The sequence below is a fragment of the Rutidosis leptorrhynchoides genome, chromosome 3 (assembly GCF_046630445.1).
Source record: "Rutidosis leptorrhynchoides isolate AG116_Rl617_1_P2 chromosome 3, CSIRO_AGI_Rlap_v1, whole genome shotgun sequence".
Lineage (NCBI taxonomy): Eukaryota > Viridiplantae > Streptophyta > Magnoliopsida > Asterales > Asteraceae > Rutidosis > Rutidosis leptorrhynchoides.
In genome coordinates, this window is record NC_092335.1 from 543,357,116 (window position 1) to 543,380,049 (window position 22,934).

Sequence of the window (22,934 nt, forward strand, 5' to 3'; positions counted from 1 at the left end):
AAAGGGTGATGGCATGGTGTACTTCCATTGCCAAGAAGAAGGACATCGTAAGTCGGAGTGTCCCAAGTTAGCGAGGACGGGTGCGGCAAGGAGACGTTAAGGTACGTTTCATTTTAATAAATATGTCCTTTGATTATTTATTAAGTGCCATTTGTGTTTGAGTTGTAAAATGCCTTGTGTTGTGCATATTGTTGTTATGGGTGACGTTCCTAATGGAAGTACCCTATGATGACGTTTGATTAACGGGCGACGGGCGTAAGACTTGGTGCAACCAAGCATTCCTTACTATTTGAGAAATAATTATACCAAGCCATGGAAATGGGTTTTGGTGTTCGGTTGTTAAGCGCGTGTTCGTTTTTGTGTGGAGGTCGATGAACTGTGAGGTTCGACGGGTGGGCTGAAAACCTTGAGATCGAGTGTTTTGAATCTCGATGTATGTTGGTAATGGAGTATATAAGACGCGACATTAGGTGCCTCTTTTATACCTACTAGCGTGGTGTTCGACTCCGATTATGTTGTGGTTACATTGTACTTAGGGTACCCAAGTGAAACCCTTAGGTACATGAGTGACAAGGTGGAAGTTAACAAACTAAAGCAATTGGACGATTGCGAGGGATTTGGGTTGTGTAATTGGTGGTACACTTTTCGTTCAAAGTGTTTAAGGATAGGTTAAGATCTTTAGTATGCTCAAGGCTGGAGCAAGATATGGTGATGGGTCGTGTGAGCCCAATCGTTTGTAAAGTCTACCTTTGGTAGCGTTGTACGGTTGTACGATTTGTGGATATGGAACGTAGTTCCAAGTGGGGGAGTTACACTCCCGCACGAGGAAGTTTTAGTGTGAGATTTCGGATGATGCTTTTGGTAGATCCGAAAAATGTTGTCGAGACCTGGTTTTGGTCGATTTGTGGTAGATTACAATTTCGGATAAATTGTACTTATGGTTTGGATTTAAATTACCACCGAGGTGGTAATGTGAAAAATCTCGTTGAGAGATAAAGGACGTGTTTGGCGAGCAGGGTGAAATCCCTCGGTTAAGGGATGTGCGTGCCGGGTTCTCTTATGAAGAATTATTGTTTTGTGCCTATGTGCTATATAGGTGGTTCTTGCTCGATTGTGTTGGCGTTGTGTACGCGTACGTATGGTGATGGTTAGTGGTATCCGTTAGGATTCACTATGGTGTAGTAGTGCGTGATGTTACACTACTCATTGATCGAGGCCAAAAGAGCGTGTGTTGATGGTTAGTGTATTCCGTTAGGATGCACTATGGTGTAGCAGTGCGCGATGTTACACTACTCGTCGTGATGGAGGCCAAAAGAGCGTGTGTGATGGGAGTAGTGTTATATCGGCATGGTATAACATTATCGGGAAATGCGAGTACCGGTGGGAAATGCGAGTACCATTCCTGTGTTGAGATTGTGGATCGCGTGTGTTTGCGGATTCACGATGACGCGTGTAGTTCGGTCATCTTATTGTGGAAGTGAATCGCGTGTAGTTCGGATTCACAAATGACTCGTGTGGTTTCGGTCATTGTATTGAGGAGTGAGTCTCGTGTAGTTCGGATTCACAAATGACTCGTGTAGTTCGGTCATTCCTCCGGGATAGTGACTCTCGTGTAGTTCGGATTCACTAAGGCGCGTGTAGTTCGGCCAATCCCGATTGTTGTTGTGGTGAAGGTAGTGAGTCGCGTGTAGTTCGGATTCACTAAGGCGCGTGTGTTTTCGGCCAGCCTTCGTGTTATGTGATCTGTCGGTTGTTTTATACATCGATGGTGGGGTCGTAAGGACCGTGATGTTTGAACTATCGGTTGTTTTATACGCCGATGGTGGGGTCGTGAGGACCATGTTGTATGATTAGTGATGCGATAGCCGTGTTTCGCTCACATGTTGCTACGGGTGTGACGATAGTCGATTTTGTACACCTTGGGATTTACGTTACCATAGTCGTTTTGGGCGTTATCGGTCTTAACCGTTTGTTATGATGTTACGGTAGTTGCGTATTGGTCGAATTACGCACTACAAGGGATGTATAGTGATTGGTGTTATCCGTAAGGATTCGTTTGGTTCGGTCTTCATCGCTTCGGGTTGTTGACCTTAGGTTGAGACTTGGTTGTTTTTAGCGTCGTACTCGGTAAGAGTATGCTAAGGAATTGATATCTCGATACGTAATTGGTTGAGTTTTCCCGATATGAGGGATTGAGTTAGTGCTAATGCTCGGAAATTGTAAAATTTGATAAATCGCGAGTGACGATTTAGTTGTTAAGGGTAACTCTTTGAGAAGAATTGTCTAAGGGATCATTGTAGACTTCGGTTGTTGCGTGTATTGTACGTCTCGGAATGCGAGCAAGTGTGTAATTTGTCATTGGATTAACCTTCGGGTTAGTGAAATTGTGGTAGAAGTCGGTTTGAAACGCATGTTCGAGGACCATTGAGTGTGGGTCCGTTTGGGTTTGTGACTAGGATCACGAGGACGTGATCGAATTTAAGTGGGGGAGAGTTGTAACACCCCGTTTTTCTCCGTACATTGATATATAGGTGTATAGTGTAGGTACGACTAGAGTTTGAAGGATTTGAGACGTGTTTGGGTGTTAAAGTCTTGTACGCGGGAGAAGGGCTCAAGTCGAGCCTTGGGTCGCGGCGCGACACAGAGGGCCGCAGCGCGGCATTACACTAGAATCAGGATCAGAAAGCTTGTAAACAAAGCCACCAGTTCGAGGCAATCGTCGCGGCGCGACGAATAAGGCCGCGGCGCGGCAATACGGGCAGACTGGCACCGATTTTGTGTAATTTTAAATGAGGAGCAAGGGCATTTTAGTCTTTTTGCGTTTGAGCCAGATTTGGGGTTTTAACCTCATCCACTCATTCTTTTTTCTTATTTTCTTTTATCTTTTCTTTTCATTTTCTCTCAAGAAAACTCAAACACCCAAGTGATTCAAGTGGGATTTTGGAAAGGAAGAAGCGGGTTTTGATCTTTGGCGTAGTTGATAAGCTTGTTCTCCTCGTTCTTAGCTACACAGTGATACTAGTGGTAAGCTCTAACTCCGAATTTTATTTTCGTGTTCATCATTCAAATTTGAGGCTTTTGGCTTGTATGTTCATAGATGGAACCCATTTAGTTGTTAATTGGAAATTAACTCCGAGATTCGGGTTTATAAGTGTTAAAGGCGAGTTTTGGGTTGGTTAATGATTTAACCATGTTTAAGACTTGAGAATGGTGTATGATCACTAGTATTAGTGAGTATTGATGATTTGGAGACCGTTAGGATTCTTATGGTTGACTAATTTTGACTAGAGTCAAAATTAGGGTTTGTTGATGATTATGACCCGGATGTCGATTCGTTGAGGTTTATAAACTTAAAATGGATTAAGTTGAGGTATAAGACCAAGTTAATTATGTTTTGGTGTTAAAACTTGTAAATGGTGAGATTTTGACCTTATGGGTCAAAATTAGGGTTTATGGGCGATTTTGAGAACGATAAATGTTTAACACTTGTGTTCGGGTTTAATTGGCATGTTAGGACCATTCTCACTTGTGTTAGTGATTATTGATTAGTTTAGGCACGGTTTGTGCTTGGAAGTGCATTTGGGTCGAATTTGCACTAAGTGTCAAATTGGGTTGGTTTGTAAATCCAATCTAAGTGTGTTGTTGAATTTGTGATAATGGAATAGGTACTTTCCATTGACGAGTTGCGGACTTCTTGGAAGCATTCTTCAAGACTTCAAGGTGAGTGTTAATATCCTATGTACATGTGTATGTGTAGGATGGGTGCGGATCGGGTGAAGTGGTTCTCGGTTATAGAGCTCACTTCACATATAGGTGGATTTGATGGACTTTTGTATGAGTCCAATTGGAACGGTTGTACGTTTTGGTTGACCACCTTTGGCGAGGTACACGCTTGTGTGTACGTTATCACACGTGGTTGTGATTTGGATTATATAACCCCAATGGCGAAGGGTTAATATTGTGAGTGGAGTATTTATACGTACGTGTATATGGCGTATTTATTTGTGGGTGTTATGGTATGAACCATCGAGCCGGTAGTGCCATAACATGTGTGCGATAAGATGTGAACCACGAGCCGGTAGCATCAAGTGTGAACCACGAGCCGGTAGCACTATAAAAATAGATGTGAACCACGAGCCGGTAGCATCGAGTGTGAACCACGAGCCGGTAGCACTATAAAACGAGGCGTGAACCACGAGCCGGTAGCGTCGAAGTGTGAACCACGAGCCGGTAGCACTATAAAAGAGTATGACTCAAATACGTATGGTGTGAACCACGAGCCGGTAGCACCATAGCGTTATGGTTAACCATATTCTGTTTGTGATTGTTTAGCATGTTAAATATTGTATACGTATAATGTTGTATTGTCGTGATGTAGCTAACCTTCTGGTTGTAGCTTATTGGTATTGTTCACATCGTCGTTGGTGAACTTATGTTTGTTGATGCATATTTAGCTTGTTGCTTAGTGATCGTACGGTATGCTTAGATTAGCTTGCCTTTATGCTTGGATGCTCCGGTATGCGGTATTTGTTATTTATTGTGGCGTGTCCATTTTATGCATATATATGTATGTAGTATATTTTCACTCACTAAGCGTTAGCTTACCCTCTCGTTGTTGATATTTTTATAGGTTCGCATGCTTGGCGGCTCGGGCGAGCTTGGGGATTAGAGATCTTGGCTAGGTTGCTTTAGAAGATCTTGCTTTTGTATTCGATTAGGATTTGGGTAGCGTAGTCCCAAATCACCATGCTCGGTTTTGTGTAAACATAACTAGTCAGGTCATAATGATTATAACCGGTTTACGATTTAATTAATGAACCATTGTATTAAGGAGTTTAAATTATTAATGTATGTTTTAAGTTCGTTGAACTTACTTTGGTAACAAATATGTTTTGGAAATTTGTGTAATGGGACCTAAAGTATTATTTAACGCGTATTAAAAGGAAAAATTTTTATGGGCCGGTTTTAATACGGGTTGGGTTGTTTCAATTGATGTTCGAAGTTTGGGTTTTCACGTATTCTGGAAGACTTTTGATGGAGCTTGTGATTCACAATGGTACTATAGCAGAAATTGACTGAAGATTGCAAGAGGTGTTTACAATCATTCGCCAGCAACCTCCAAGGGGAAATTTGTTGATGCATATTTTGTATGGCCGTCACTGGGCGAATAACGTATATTCATACATTGTACACCTAGTTTATATACACACGTAAAACTGATCAGTTATAGGAGCATATATAACTGTTGGGCTATTCATGTCGATAGGCCCATTAGGGCAACCTAAGTCTAGGTCGTCTATATATATCAGTTTATGTGTGTCTTTAGGGTGAAGAGATCAGTCTAAACCCTATTTGGGAGAGCCGCATTCGGCGATCCTGTGCATAGGGGAGATCATGCTCGATCTCCCCTGGCCACTGATGTTTCTCTGTTTAATCAATTGTAAGTATAACGTTTATTGAATATAATGATTTACTTTGATTCATCGTGTTTTTATCTCTTGCGTCTTTGATCTTGCTCGTTAATGGTTGTTTTGATCCGTAACCCGGACCAACAGTATCAACATCATCATCTAATCGGAGCTTCAAATTACTTGAAAATGATTCCAATAGCCTCGACTAACAGCTTTTGTGAAGTATTAAAATTCAAAATCCACAACGATTTCACAATTTGATGAAGAACGTGAGCGGTTTTCATTGTTGTCATAAGTACACTTTTTTAAAGTATATAGCCTACATTGGTATTTTTTTGGAGTATATAGCCTACATTGGAACAAAAATGAAAGTATATAGCCTATTTATGGAAGAACAAGTTGCAGGTTTTTTTTTTCATGTCATATTTAAAAGAAAAAAAATCCACATAATCATTTTTACCAGTTTAGCCGGTAGCAAGTCATTTTTGTTGAGATGAGTACACTTTTTGAAAGTATATAGCCGACATTGGTATTTTTCGGAATATATAACCTACATTAGAACAAAAATGTAAGTACATGCCTATTTATAGCTTTAACCCTTTTTCATACCATAACTATTTAATCCAATACTTACTACAACAGTATAAAATAAATAGATAAAAGTCTATCTCGAAGATACTATACTATACTGTCTGGCTTGCAAGTCTGTCATATTTAGCAATTCCTCCATTAAAAATACCTAGCTCTACCATTTCCTCATTCACCAAGTCAACCGAGAACGGAGGTAAGGTAGAGAGGAAGGATCTATAAAGTTCAAGACCCTCAAAGAAAGTGTATGTGATATGGATATCTCCATCTCCCGTAGCTGTGATGGGATGAAGTTTTCCATAATCACACAACAAATTACATAAACAAAATTTTAAGAGAACATTTAATAATGTTAACTAAATTAAACTCGCATTAAATGCATTTGTTTCAAGTCACATCAATTTATTAAGAGGCACTTGAGCTACATAAGTGTTATGTATTTGGCACACACATACACTTGATATGTAACTGGGAGCCATCAGTTACTTCTAAATCATTTAAATAAGTCGACAGGCCACAAAAGCAGTTTACTTTCCTTGCAGTAAGGTGGTAACAATTGGAAAATCAGGTGCTAGATCAACTGGAACCTGTAAATTAATATTAATATATTATAAATCAGATCATTTAAACATATAGAAAAAGTTGTTATGATGTAATAACTACCATTAAGATCTACGACACTCACCCTTAGAGGATAGTAATATTTTTTGTTGTTGTAAACATAAGTTGCAAAATCGGAAAGCTAAAACTGTGAAATATGGTTAAAATTTACCTGAACCTTTGCCAATTTTTCAACAACAATGCTCAAAGATTGTGACATTACACCATACTTTGCAAGAAGCTTTCCTGCTGAATCTTTATCGCCTTTCGCTTGTATTGTAAGTATTTCCCTACTTAAGGTCTCAACTGCACCAGTAATCTGTATAACAAACGTAACGATTCAAATAAATAAAGATATTTTCATTGGCTATTTCATTTGTTATCTTATCTTATTCAAGAAATGGGTAAAAAGAAAAGCCTTTTATATTTATCTGAGACTTTAGGGATGCATACCTTATCAAAATCAACAGAGAATGTTTGGTCAGCATTCAAAACAAAGGCCCCTTTCTCCAATAACCAATTAAACTGTAGTGCTTGTCCTTTGCTGACAAACATGAATGATAATTGATTACTAGTATAATTTTCAAACAGTTACATGAATATAATAAAGTTACCAAAAAAAAAAACTGGTAAGTAGACGACTTACGCAATAGCTTTTGTTAACCCAAAACGTACTGAGCGAAAGCAACTAGCAAGGAAAGAAACATAAACCTGCTTCATCAGGATCTCTGGAAGTAAACCCTGGTCAACCCCAATGAAAAAAGTCAAACTAAATGTATAGTATAACATTGTCAATCACTATATTACATTTAAGTCATAAGTTAGGATAGTATAACATAGTCAATCACTATATTACATTTAAGTTATAAGTTAGGATTCTGATGAAAGTTTTGGATTAAGATATGGATTTTTTTAATGACAGTCTTTATTTATTAAGGAGTTTTCATTAAGGAGCATAAAACAATTGTTTTTAGCAGTTATATATTTGGTGGTTATGTAACGTTTTATATAGCTTAACGAAAGCTCTAATAGTTATCGTTAAGAGCTTTGTTAGTCCTTAAGATATTAGGATAACCTTTGTAATAAGGAAATTAAGAGCCCAAAGGCCAACAATATCAGCTTTAGCTTCTTCAAGAGCCGAGTGTAGTTCTTTTAGTTCCTGTTTCATCATATAAATAAAGAAACTGTTGAGCTATGTTATCTTAAATGATGTAACTCGTTAATGTCAAAAAAGAAACTAAACAAAGCTTCAATGTGTAGCAAGGTCGATAAACTGACCAATCTGACAGTAGACTTTTGACCACTTGGTAGTGTTATTGTATGTGGTCCAATTCCGTGACAGCACTCGTGACAAATAATGAACGTAAAAAACGATTCGGAGTCAACTAGCTCTTGCTGCTCTTTAATAATACACAACTCGGCTATAGGCTTAAGAATTAGCTCGAATCTGTTTAGGGATAAATAAATTCAAGTATTGTTTTGTTGTTACTGCTTAAAATTTAATATGGTATTAGCTTTAGTATTCAAAAATATGTTCATATATTAATGAATATACTTGGCATCGGAAATATTCTTCAGCATGACCATTGACGAACCACGTTCTTTTACAATACGCTCGTCATTCGGAAGATTAAAGGCAGCAGGTTGAGTTCCTTTCACATCCTTCATTAACATTTTAATATTATATAACAAAAAATACTCGGTATCAAATGCTTTCTCAAAGTCATAGATATAAAAACAGGGCTTACCCCTGCATTATAAACAAGCTGAATGACTCGAATAGGTGCAGATATCACATCTTCTGATTTGTATATGCCGTCTATTGGAAGATTTTGTTCCATATGCTATATAAACATATATTAATCAAGTGCAAAATTTATTAAGTAGACAAAAGCATCAATAATTAAGTTGAAAATTGGTAAACTTGATGATGAAAGAATCTTTTATATTCTACCTTCAAGTGATCCCCAAAGAGTTTAACTTGAGCAGTTGATTTATCATCTCGAACTCCGATAAATGCCTCAAATGTCGCCTAAATGCACAAAGAGATAAAATATGATGTACTGGCGGAGCTAGTAGGGTGGTTTAGGGGTGCTTTGCCACCCTTAACTTTAGGCGGGTACTTGTATCTTACTGCTATATTTTAATAGACTATTTTGATTTTGATTGTAGGTGATAAAAGTAAGAAAGGGCAGGTGGGTTTTGACATGTTTTGGGGAAGATGAAGACTTTTGTCATTTTGCAATTAGAACCCTTACTTAATACTTTACATTCCATTATAACCCCTAAAAACTAAAAATGTGTCATTTAACTTTAAATATTAAATACATCGTATGTGATGATAAGTTTAATTAAAAAGAGACAACTACTCCATTTTTTTTTTAATTGTTAGTAATGTTATAATAATAATAATAATATAGATATGGATAGTCAATTTTGGTGTATACATATAGTCAATTTTGGTACACAAAGTATGTATTTTTATATTGAGATTTTAGGCTATAAATACTCATGAATGCAAGCATTAAACTTGCACCATTTTCTCACACTTACAAAGTGTTTCTTTCTTTCTCTCCATTATCATCTTTGTTCTTACACTTCATTATTAGTATTCTAAATCAAGAATCAAACCACTAAAGGTAGTTATAAGCCTACTGAATTATAACACGTTATCAGCACGATAATCTTAATACTAAATATGGTTGGCTCTGCCACCAAAATGATATATGGTCGGTTATACCACCAAAATGATATATGGTCGGTTATACCACCAAAATGATATATGGTCGGTTATACCACCAGAATGATATAGGTCGGTTATACCACCTGAAAAAATATATGGTCGACACTGTCGCCAAATTTTCATTTATGTTTACTAATATTTATATTTTTGTTATATAACATTTATTTATGATTGCTTACACATGGTCGACACTGTCACCTACTTATCATTTATGTTATATTAAATTTATGTTTAATGTTTATATACTTATGAATATAAATTGACTCTAATTTATCATGATGTTTATTTTAATTTTTGATAATAGAAAATGTCGAATCTGGAAAAGCTTAAATTTACTCCTTTAGAATCAACTGGAAACAACTACATGCCATGGGTTATAAAAGTAAAAATGCATCTTAAATCAATGGGCATTCTTGAAACCATAAATGAAAACAACACTTGTTCTGAAAAAGAACAAGCTACGGCATGTTGCTTTATTCATCAACATATTGATGAATGCTTACAAAATAATTATGTGACTGTAGAAGATCCCCATGTTTTATGGGAAGGTCTCAAAAGCAGATTCAATAATCAAAGAGAAATTTTACTTCCAGCTGCAATGGAACAATGGAGAACATTAAGGTTCCAAGACTTTAAGAAAGTAAATGAATACAGCTCAGCTCTGTATAATACATGTTCACAACTTAAATTCTGTGGACATGAAATTAGTGATGCAGACATGATGGAGAAAACTTTCTCCACAATGAATGCTGCAAACATCACAGTGCAAAGAAATTTGAGAATGCTAAAGTTCAAAACATATCCTGAACTTAATTCATATCTCTTAGTTGCAGAGCAAAATGATGAGCTATTAATGAAAAATCAGCAATCCCGTCCTACTGGTACACTTGCAATCCCTGAAGCAAATACTGCAAATAATTATAAACAGGGACAAGGACGCGGGCAAGGTCGTGGTTATAATAACCATCACCATCATCATGCCAAAAGCCATAACTATGGTAGAAACCATCCTTATGGTAATGGTAATGGGCGTGGACGTGGTCGTGGTCGTAGCCGTGGTGGTCAAAGAAATAGTAATCCACGAAAATATAAATATCAACCACAAAACAAGCCCATTAAACAAGATGTTGAAGAAAATTCTTCTAAAAATTCTGAAGAATCTTGCTACAGATGTGGTAGAATGGGCCACTGGGCTAATACTTGCCGAACATCTAAACATCTTGTTAAGATGTATCAGGATTCGCTGAAAGGTAAAGAAAAGGAAGTAAATTTTGTGGATAATATTGATCCAACAGTCACTGAGAAACCATCTGATTTATATGAAGATTTCTTGAATGTTTAAGTTGTGTGTCTTTTGAAAAATAAACGATTTAATATCGTCTGTCTTTGTCATTATGTTTGCTAAATGTTTCAGTACTATCTATTTGCGTTTAAAATATTGTGTAATATTAATGTACTCACTATTTATTTCTTATATATGAAGTTCAATATGAATTTTGCTGGAATACAACATCAATCAAGTGGTGGAGATCTCTGTATAGCAGACAGTGGAACTACACACACTATACTTAAATCCGAGAAATATTTTATTGATCTAAAACCAACGGAAGGAACTATACATACAATATCAGGACCTGCTAACTTGATAAAAGGGATAGGAAAGGCAAATTTCATACTACCAAATGGTACAAAATTTTTAATAAATGATGCCTTATTTTCTCCCAAGTCAAGCAGAAATTTATTGAGTTTCTCCGACATATACCTTAACGGGTATGATTATCAGTCAGTGACAACAGAAAATGAGAAATATTTAAGTATCACTGACAAGAGTCATGTGGTTGAAAAACTGCCAAGACTTAGTTCTGGATTACATTATACACATATAAATGTACCAGAAATACATATGGTAGTTAACGAAAAATATATTGATCCTGGTGTATTCAGTTTATGGCATAACAGATTAGGCCATCCAGGATCAACAATGATGAAAAGGATTATTGAATGTACTCATGGACATCCACTAAAGGATAGAAAAATCCATCATGATACAATGGTTCCATGTACATCTTGCTCTCTTGGAAAATTGATAACTAGACCCTCACCACTTAAGGTTGAGAAAGAATCACCAATGTTTCTTGAAAGAATTCAAGGTGATATATGTGGACCAATTCATCCACCATGTGGACCATTTAGATATTTCATGGTTCTAATAGACGCATCTAGCAGATGGTCTCATGTTTGTCTGTTATCAAGCCGTAATGTGGCATTTGCAAAATTTCTTGCCCAAATTATTAAATTGAGAGCTCATTTTCCTGATTACACCATTAAAAGGGTGAGACTTGATAATGCTGGTGAATTTACATCTCAAGCATTTAATGACTATTGCATGTCTATAGGAATTGTTGTTGAACATTCTGTTGCTCATGTGCATACACAAAATGGTTTAGCCTAGTCATTGATTAAACGTTTACAGTTAATCGCTAGACCATTGATAATGAGAACAAAACTCCCTGTATCTATATGGGGTCATGCAATTTTACATGCTGCTGCATTGATTCGCATCAGACCAAGTGCAAGTCATAAATATTCCCCCCTACAACTTGCTTTTGGTCAAGAGCCAAATATTTCCCATCTTAGAACATTTGGTTGTGCAGTGTATGTTCCAATTGCGACACCACAACGTACAAAAATGGGTCCTCAAAGGAGGTTGGGAATATATGTTGGATATGAAACATCTTCAATATTAAGGTATATTGAACCTATGACAGGTGACGTTTTTACAGCACGTTTTGCTGATTGTCATTTTAATGAAACATTGTTCCCTAGATTAGGGGGAGAAATGAAAAATAAAGAAAATGATGTTTCATGGTGTGAACCTCAATTAAAGTATCTTGATCCTCGCACAAAAGAATGCGAGACAGAAGTTCAAAAGATAATGCATATACAAGAACTTGCAAATCAATTGCCTGATGCATTTACAGATACAAAAACGGTGACAAAATCATATATACCAGCAGTAAATACTCCAGCTCGAATTGAAATTCCAAAAGCTGGCAATAACGTCACTCATGAATCTTTGCCACGTCAGAAACGTGGAAGACCAATCGGTTCAAAGGATAAAAATCCTCGAAAAAGAAAATCAGCTGATAATGAAGTAAAAGAAAGTGTTCAAGAAGAACCACAAATCAGTACTCCTACTGCAGAGGAGATTGATGATGTCAATACAGAAATTGCAATCAATTATGCATATTCAAAAATATTATGGAACCGAAATGAAATGAAAAATCTTGATGAGAAATTTTCATTTAATGTTGCATATGACATCATGAATAATGATGATGATCCAGAACCAACATCTATGGTTGAATGTCAAAATAGACATGATTGGGCTCAATGGAAAGAAGCAATACGAGCTGAATTAGAATCACTCAATAAAAGAAAAGTTTTCGGATCCATCATTCTCACTCCTAAAGATGTGAAACCTGTAGGATACAGATGGATTTTTGTCCGAAAAAGAAATGAGAAAAATGAAGTTACAAGGTATAAAGCTATACTTGTAGCTCAAGGTTTTTCTCAAAGACCGGGAATTGATTATGAAGAAACTTATTCCCCTGTTATGGATGCAATTACTTTTAGGTACTTAATCAGTCTGGCAGTTTCTAAAAATTTAGAAATGCATCTCATGGATGTTGTGACTGCTTACCTATATGGATCACTTGATAGTGATATATATATGAAGATACCTGAAGGATTTAAGGTACCAGAAGCATCAAATGCAAAACCCAAAGAAATGTATTCGATTAAATTACAAAGATCTTTATATGGGTTAAAACAATCGGGACGTATGTGGTATAACCGATTAAGTGATTACTTGATAAGCAAAGGGTATACAAATAACCTTACTTGCCCTTGTGTTTTCATTAAGAAAACAACATCCGGATATGTGATCATAGCTGTTTATGTTGATGATCTTAACATCATAGGTACAAATAAAGAGATCCATGAAGCCATTCAACTTCTAAAGAAAGAATTTGAAATGAAAGATCTCGGAAAAACCAAGTATTGCCTTGGTTTACAAATTGAGCATATGCCTAATGGTTTACTTGTACATCAAACAACATATACTGAAAAGATTTTGAAACGTTTCAATATGGACAAGGCAAAACCATTAAATACTCCTATGGTTGTTAGATCACTCAATGTTGAAGCTGATCCATTTCGTCCATGTGAAGATCAAGAAGACATTCTTGGACCAGAAGTACCATATCTTAGTGCAATTGGAGCTCTTATGTATCTTACAAATTGTACAAGACCTGACATTTCTTTTGCAGTTAATTTGTTGGCAAGGTTCAGCTCTGCTCCTACCAAAAGACACTGGAATGGGATCAAACACATATTTCGATACCTTCGAGGAACTACTGATTTAGGATTATTTTATTCTAACGAATCAAAACAAGATTTGGTTGGTTATGCAGATGCAGGTTATTTATCTGATCCACATAAAGCTAAATCTCAAACTGGATATGTATTCCTAAATGGAGGTACTGCAATATCATGGCGTTCTCAAAAACAAACACTTGTTGCTACATCGTCAAATCATGCCGAAGTGATTGCATTACATGAAGCTACTCGGGAATGTTTTTGGTTGAGATCAATGACACAAATCATTACTGATTCTTGTGGACTAGAACGCGATAAAAGTCCAACAATTATCTATGAAGATAATGCAGCTTGCATAGCACAGATGAAAGAAGGGTATATCAAAAGTGACCGAACCAAACACATACCTCCTAGATTCTTCTCATACACTCAAAATCTCATTAAGGACAACGAGATTGAAATGAGATATGTTCAATCCAGCAAAAACTCTGCTGATCTTTTCACGAAAGCACTTCCAACTGCTATTTTCAGAACACACGTTCATAACATTGGCATGAGACATGTTCAAAAGATGTAACAGCTGAAGCGATGTCTACTTGAGGGGGAGTCAACTCCATGCTGCACTCTTTTTCCCTTAGCTAAAGTTTTTTCCCACTGGGTTTTCTTTAGCAAGGTTTTTAACGAGGCAGTAATTTATAGTTGATCTTCAACAAAATAAAATTGCTATCCAAGGGGGAGTGTTATAATAATAATAATAATATAGATATGGATAGTCAATTTTGGTGTATACATATAGTCAATTTTGGTACACAAAGTATGTATTTTTATATTGAGATTTTAGGCTATAAATACTCATGAATGCAAGCATTAAACTTGCACCATTTTCTCACACTTACAAAGTGTTTCTTTCTTTCTCTCCATTATCATCTTTGTTCTTACACTTCATTATTAGTATTCTAAATCAAGAATCAAACCACTAAAGGTAGTTATAAGCCTACTGAATTATAACAAGTAAAAAATAATGGTACTCTTCAATTTCTATCAAACAAAAAGGTTTAAGTGGAAAATAATACTGTAATTAATTTATGGTGATAGTTCAATTTTTTTTTTTTTTAGTATAAAACTGTACAACTTTAACATATTGGCTATTTTGAATGATTGTTGGTAAACAAAACTATAAATAAGTTCTTTTAAAAGTGGAACATATTTTAAAATTTAATTAAGAAAATATATATGTTTGTTTTTGGGGATGATTCTCACACACACTTTTTTATCCTCACACCAATTTAAAGAAATGAAGTATTATTAGAAGAGTAAAAGGTTAAAATAGGTGTGTGAGGATCAAAAAAGGGTGTGTTAGAATCATCCCCTTGTTTTTGACATGTAATATTTAGTTGACACACAGATTATGATGTCTTTCCATTACAACATTTTTTTTTACCATTACAGCAATTTATGTTTTTTTTCCTAACAGACAATTACTTGGAATCACTTACCGTAAGTGATTCCAAGTAATTGTCTGTTAGGAAAAAAACATTAATTGCTGTATAAATCTTGTTCATTATATACGCAACACGCGCTTTCTGGCGGGAGATCCGAACCACATTAATTAGTCAAGCCACCCTCAAGTATAAATCCTGGCTTCGCCCCTGGATGTACATAACATAAAAAAAAAAAAGAAAAAAAAAATACATAAATTTAATGAATAATGCACCAAAAATAAACACCATTTTCTGATGCCTATAAGTACTTACTAGTATAAGATTTGAAACAAAACTGTTAAATGCGAAAAAGAGACAAAACTGAATCTACTAATCGTATAGCAGACCTATAGTACATACACTAAATAAGAAGATATCATAATACCTTGTATCCAAACAGAGCATCATCATAAGTCTCGTATGGTCCAATAGTAACATCCAGCTTAGAATCCTTAGGAAGATTAAAGGTAAATGCTATTATAGTTTTTTAACAAAAACAAAATACGACACACGTTTTATAAGATTAAATCTCCACACCCCTTTAGTGGGTTGTATATTGATCATATTTATATACAAATACAAGGAATGTAAAAGGAAAATACAAGAAGATTTCCTATACTTTGGGACTAAGTAATCCCATTATCTTTAGGAATAATATTCATTCTAAATTTATCCTTAATCAAACCCCCCCCCCCCCCCCCCCCCCCCCCCCCCCCCCCCCCCCCCCTGATGCAGATAAGGATGGGTCGCTTGGGCCTGGCCCAGTTGATGTAGCTGACTGTTTGGATTGTGTGGGCTTTGGTTATATGTTGTTGGGCCAAGGGAGTGCAATGGGCCTATTATATAATCTGGAGCTGGTCAAAAGAGTTGGTGTGGGAACAAAAGTAATTGGAAGGGGTCGTCCATATCTATCTATTAGATAATAAAAGTCTTATCTATTAGTTGAATTTAAATATTTGTCCTTATCTATTCTGTTTGCTATCTTTCTGTTTGTAACTATATATCACGAGCATTACAATAATTGTATTTAGTTTTTGAGTTATTATTTTTAACGTGGAATAAGAAAATAGCTACGGCTTTTTTTTGTGTATTACGTATACACGAGTTATCCAAATTAATTGTTAATTCTGTTTGGCCACGATTCCCTACATTACCCTCTCTCAAGCGAACTGGCGGTGGCCCGACATGAAGCTTGGCGCGGAAACTCTCAAACAACAGTTTTGGGAGACTCTTTGTGAAGATGTCTGCAAGTTGGTGTGTAGTAGGCACAAACTTGGTGTAAAGTTGACCAGAAGCAATTAACTCACGAACAAAATGATAATCAATATCAATATGCTTAGATCGCTTATGAGAAACTGGATTTTGGCTTAAGAACAACGCACTTTTATTATCACACAAAATTGTTGGACGATCCGGAGGTAAGACATAAAGCTCACGAAGAAGATGAGTAATCCAAACAATTTCTGCTGCAGTATTAGCAAGTGCGCGATATTCAGATTCACAACTAGAGCGAGATACGGTAGGTTGCTTCTTGGCACTCCAAGAGACGAGATTTCCTCCTAGAAATATAGAATAACCATACGTCGAGCGACGTGTTTCTATACAACGTGCCCAATCAGCATCAGAATACCCAAGAATAGTTGGTTGTCGAGCATGACTCAACGTGAGACCGTACGGTAAAGTGCCTTTGACATAACGAATAATACGTTTAACAGCTTGAAAATGATCAACCGTTGGAGCATGAAGAAACTGACTCACTTGATTAACAGCGTAGGAAATGTCAGGACGCGTGATAGTGAGATATTGAAGAGCTCCCACAAGTGATCGATATAAGGTGTGATCAGAGAACGCAATACCTTGGGTGGTGAAAACTTCTGCAGTAGCTAACGGGGTTGCAGCCGGCTTAGAATCAAGCAATTTTGCTCGAGTAAGTATGTCATGAGCATACTTAGTTTGACTTAAAAATAAACCGGTGTCAGGCTAACGTTTGATTGTCTTCTCATTACACAAACAATTGTTTAACGTTAAGTCGAGTGAGTTCATTACTAGCTCAAAAATAGTGATAACTGATATATAATTGAAGTGAAATGGGCACTAACCAATTCCAGCCAGGCTATATCAGAGTCGTAATAATCATTTGAGAGGAAAGCATCAGCCTTGGTATGTAACAGTCTCTTCAAACTACAAAATCATGAATATATTCAATAGAATTCAAACCATAAAATGCCAATATGTTAGAAGCTGAATGATCCGGAATAAGTTGTACCTATGTGAACTTGTCAGATCGCCTGCTTTATGCAATAATTCAGACGCTTTTGAAAGCAAAGCGGAATATTCTTTGGAGTATGGTACGATATAGAGATCTTTGGTATTACTTGAATGAGGATCATTATCATTATGCCTTCTAATAACATTGAAAAATCCCGTTGCGTCTTTCTTGTCTTTTTCTGAAAGTCCGTTTAACCATAACTCAAACTCCTGGCATAACAAAGAGTCAAAGAAGATTGTTAGTCTTAAGTAGATGGAGCAAGTTGGGTAAGCCAAACTGGGTTCAAGTCATATTTAATGCAATGGAACGGATATGGTTTTCCTATTCAGACTACCCGGGGAAGGTCCTAACCGGGTTATCTGGTGACCTTTTCTGACCCATTTCGCTAGCCACCTCAATGTATGCTGCTAGTGAGCTTTGAAACCGAGATCTTTTGTAAGGATATCAGACTCCGAACCACTATACTATCTTGGGTAGATTTAATGCAAAAATAAATATTAATATAGTTATGACTACAAAAACATTCAACCAGCTGATAGAAAAGCTATTTTAGAGGTTGTATGACATATGAATACTCTAAGTGACTTTCAACCCATTAGGCCCGCTCCGCCCATCTGGAACATTCCTTATTTGCTAAAAGAATTCATTTAACCAGATTGACCTAAATGAGATTAAGGATAGCCCAACTCGACCGAATTTTAAGTAAATTTATCAAAAATAATAACGTATATCTTTAAGAACATAGAAACCTATGCCACAAATGCATATAACATACAAATCCATATATTATAAACAAATCCGTATACCGTTTTATCCATGTCAGGAGGATAAAAGTTTGCACCAGGTGGTCTCTGTATAGGAAATGCAGCTTTGTATTCAACGCCTTTCCAATAACTGACTGCTTTTGTTGCTTCCGGAACCAACTTCACTGGAAAGTCTCGAGTTGTCAAATACGCTTCATTTTGATCAATAGATGACCTGTCAAAAAACGTTAATTATATTATAATACGAGCAAATCCTATATATATAGAATTATATATGAAACATTCTACATAGTACTTTTAGGATCAGGATCTAACCATGGACTCTTATTTAACAAGTAATACTTTTGTTTTAACATGTCCAGCTCAGATATATGAACAAGCTCGTTTAGCCATTCCCTTAAAGTCGGATTGCTGTACCATACCTGATACAAAATACAAGGTGACCTTCACCTTAACTTTAAAGTGTCACATACAACAATGAATATGTTGTAGATGTTTACTAAAACAAACCTGCTGGTGATATACATTGTCTATTATTTTTGCAGCTTCAATGAGTAAAAGCAGAACTTCCTTGTCCTCCTCGGTCAAATCAGTCAACTATCAGATAAGACTTCAATTAAATTACTACAGGAATAACCATGGTTGTAAAAGTCATTACTTGGGACTAGTCGGTCGGGACCTTGTAGGGACTAATTGGCCAAGTCCGAGACTAGTTAGATGTTGACCAACTTTGACTTTTTATATATGACCTACTTTGACCGATGTTGAACAAATATATCTGACTTTCCACTAATAAGTTCGACTTTGACCGACTAAAGTGGATTGTTGACAACTTTGACCGAATAAATCGACCATGGAAATTGTCAATAACATGTATGGGGAAATAATATATCTTAGAAGGTAAATAATTGATAGACCTGGCAATTGTGACCCATACACTCAAATTCAGGTCAAATGGGTCAAGCTTTCAGGTCAATTGGGTCTTGAGAAAAATTAAGCCTAAAAATGTAAATTAAAACTTAAAAAACGATCCAAATGTGTTTCTCTCCAACCTATTGAGTCTTATAAAAAAACTGAAGGAACGGGTCTGTTAACATCTATTTCCTTATGAGGTAAGGTTTAGTGTGCCAACAAGATACTAGAAGTAATCTAGCTTTAGGAGGGCGGAGTGTTGCCGATTGATTTTTACCCTCGAGAAATAATCCCTGCAGACCCGGATCACAAGTGTAGAAACTTGTGGGGTGGCTTAATCAATCTGTCGTCCTTAGAGTGTAAAAGTGCTAGCCGGATGACTTCTAGTGAGAGAAAGTAGAGAAAGAAAGAGAAGTGAAGTCTCAGCTCTCAAAGTTGTCAGAATATCTGAACTATGTAAAATGACGACCCAAGGGGTCTATTTATAGTGTCAGATCCACCAGATTGCTCGGGGACACGTGTCAAATGATGATCCGTTCTGTTATTTGTGATCCGAAACTTACGCTGAAGGTGGCGTTCTCCGGCCAGGGCTTACGCGCTAGGCGGCCTTCAGGGCTTACGCATGACGGAGCAGCCTGTACAGCGGAGAACGGTGGGCGGTCCACAAAACTGTTGTTTCCAGCCTTCCTGATGCTACTTTTATGCAACCATTATGCCTTTTATGCGTGTATACGATAGGATACACCATTAAGTCCCTCCAGTTTAATGACTTAAGCATTTGAAAATTGATTAAGTTGTTAAACTTAGAATAACGCATGCCAACCAAGTCTTCACGTTTTCTTTTTGCATTGGGAAGCACATCACAGGCATTAAATGATAGGCGATTTTTACTGACATTATGATGATTGCTTATATCGCACGCGCCTCTAGCTGTAAAAAGACTTTTCGATGTACTCACCTTTTTATCTTGTCCTTACACGTGTGTGGCTGAAAACAAAACCCCCAAAATCACCACTGATTACAGCTATTATATCTTTTTGCTTTTTAACCACCATAAACCCTAACCGATCATTTACTTTTACAACTTTCTTCTACAGTATTCATCTTCTTCCATCAATACCTTCGTTACCTCCTGTTTCATTAGAACATTAATGGCAGCCGTAAAGGATGTTGCAGCTATTCCTAGCAAAGTAAATGAGAGATATTTAAGCGAGCTACTGCAACATTTTCCTAGATTAGCTGGTGTTGAACTAGTGATTCCTGCAATTAATGCCAGAGCCTACTCACCGCCCCGTGGCAAGGTTGCTATTTATGGCCTTTCAATCTTCAAATTTTGCTTACGTCTGCCATTTACACCCTTCTTCTTAGAAGTTTGCAAATTTTACGGTGTTGCTGTTGGTCAATTCGAACCAGCATCAATTCGAAAGATCTTGATTTTTGAAATGTATTGTCACGCAAGGAGCATTGAACCATCAATTCGGATATTTTGCCATTTGGTTCGTATAGCACGCCATGAAAATGGTTGGTTCACTTTCAATAAAGTTCATGGGTTTCTGAAACCTGCACTTGATCATCCAGGCGACAACTGGTATGCTTCATTTATCTTTATTAATGAAGATGCAATTGATAAACAATACTCAGCTACTCGAGTATGGCGCAAATACTCGCATACCGTATCTGTTACCTTTCCCAAACTCGTCACCAAAGAAAACCTTTTGTTTAAAAGGATTAAAGCTGAAGAAATCAATGACATTAAATATGGGGAACACATGATTTCGCTGACATCCATGAGCCAAGATTGGGATATCTCACAAGGCTATGCCTGTGTTCTTGCTGGGAAAAAGAGTAAGTATTTACTTTTGCTACATATGCTTAAATAAAATGTTCTTTATTTATCCATTTAATCACTGTGAGTTTTTAATTTTTTGCAGAAATTACTCCGCTTACCGCCATGCGGTCATCGGTTTATTCGCAGCTTACCTTTACTACCGAGAAAATTATTGATGATACCCCCAAAACAGATGTAATGAGGGAGGATGAAGATGAAGAAGATGAAGAAGAAGAAGAAGAAGAAGAAGAAGAAGACATAGGTATGAATCGAGTTGCCTCTAGAGAAAGTCGTACCTCGGGTAATGAAAATGACAACACTGAATTATGCAAAATTCCATACCAAAACCTGTACTTGTTTTCTTGCATACCCAGTACTGGTGGATTTTATAATCCAAACCCTTCCTTATACTTTATGCCACCTTTGAAATGTTGTGAAGCATATTGGAACTCTTTTATAAATAACAATTTTCCTTTATCTCCAACAGCTAGTGCAGCACATCAAGACACTACATTAACAACTCTTCCGCCTTCCGCCAAGAGGAGAAGAACTGGTCAAATTCCTCCGTCATCCGCTCAACAAGGAGCTGGCCCTAGTTCTTCTCAACAACAAATTACACTTCCCAATCTTGACACAAACATGCTTTCCTCCCTTTTAAAAGGACCACCACACTCGTACGAAGATTTCGTGACTTTTTTGAATGCCATGGTGTGTCCTTCACTAGCCCAATTCTTTAGCAATTTATCTGATGCAGATGTCAAGAAGGTTAAGGCACAAATTATCATTCTGAACATTGCTTCTGGTTTGAATGACCTTCAACGCCTATCTGATTTGCAAAACAGTGAAGCCACTACAAATAAGGAGCTATCTGCTGAAAAGGAGAAAGTAGCCAAGACTGAACGAATAGCCACAGAGATAAAGAGGTAATACGAGACAATGAAGAGGCACTATGAAAATTGCAACAGTCAGAGGGCGGAGTATAAGGAGCAAGTCAAAGAACTATCTTTCAGAGAAAAGCGGCATCTGAGCAAAATTGATGAACTAGTAAAGGAGAACGAAAAAATGCTTGAGCAAAATAACATGTTGAAAAAATAGCTTAAAGCCAAAGAGGAGAACGAAAGACGAATGATAACTGGCATTCCTGCGCTTGTAGAGCGTATCTTTAACTGTCAGGCACTATCTCACAGAATCCGTGAGTTTGTCCGCCTTGCCAAATCTGTTAAACGGTTAAAGTTTTTCAATTTTATGAAAAGAAAACTACCACCAAATCCTCTGCCTGAGGTAATCACATCAAAGATTAATGAAAATGCCGATTTAGAAGCTGATGCAGCCGGTGCCTCAATAGAAAATATTAGGTTTTCTGATCTTGAAAATCTTTGTAAAAGGCCAGATGTAACAATAGATGATGTATTGAATTATACTCCACAGGATGAATGAAACACTATGTTGTTATACATCTGCTTTATAATACTTAATATTGCATTTTGTTATGTATATTAGAAATATATGCTGTAACTTAGTAAGATTGTTGTAATGAACAATGCTCAAGATATTGAGATTTGTACTTTGCAATCATTATAGTTATGAATATCAAAATCATATTCTCCGTCATACGCCTTCCGTCATGAAACTCATGAGGAAAAGTTATGAATTACTTTCGCCTTTAAATATTTTGCTGGACACTAAGATCCGTTTTCCGTTGTGCTCTGCATTTTGTGTATATAAGTTGTGTCATGACATTTTTTGTAGATTCGTTTCATCGCTTCGATGCTTTAGTGAGTTCTACATGTCTCACTATCGATACAACCATTTTGAGTATGATTGTACTTCTACCACCGAAAGGCTTTCTTTCTTTCTGCGGGTAGGGATGACACACAGCTATGTGACACCTGGGCTAAAAAATCCTTAGCCGGATAAAATTTGTGAAAAATATTGCCATAAGAATAATTGCTATTATT

General features: G+C 36.7%; 1 protein-coding gene across 1 annotated transcript; it reads right to left on the reverse strand.

Annotated features, from left to right (window-relative positions):
• Positions 1-6,503: 6,503 nt before the first annotated feature.
• Positions 6,504-20,747, reverse strand: LOC139901997 (nudix hydrolase 3-like). Its single transcript, XM_071884656.1, has 16 exons — positions 20,709-20,747; positions 18,747-18,833; positions 18,552-18,658; positions 18,279-18,450; positions 17,470-17,681; positions 17,303-17,384; positions 15,589-15,654; positions 8,554-8,631; positions 8,348-8,443; positions 8,155-8,261; positions 7,878-8,046; positions 7,675-7,758; positions 7,246-7,340; positions 7,053-7,143; positions 6,772-6,918; positions 6,504-6,586 (listed from the first exon to the last, which is right to left on the reverse strand). The coding sequence occupies exons 1-16, from the start codon at positions 20,745-20,747 to the stop codon at positions 6,527-6,529; spliced, it is 1,692 nt and encodes a 563-aa protein (XP_071740757.1). The 3' UTR covers positions 6,504-6,526.
• Between the last annotated feature and the right edge of the window lie 2,187 nt (positions 20,748-22,934).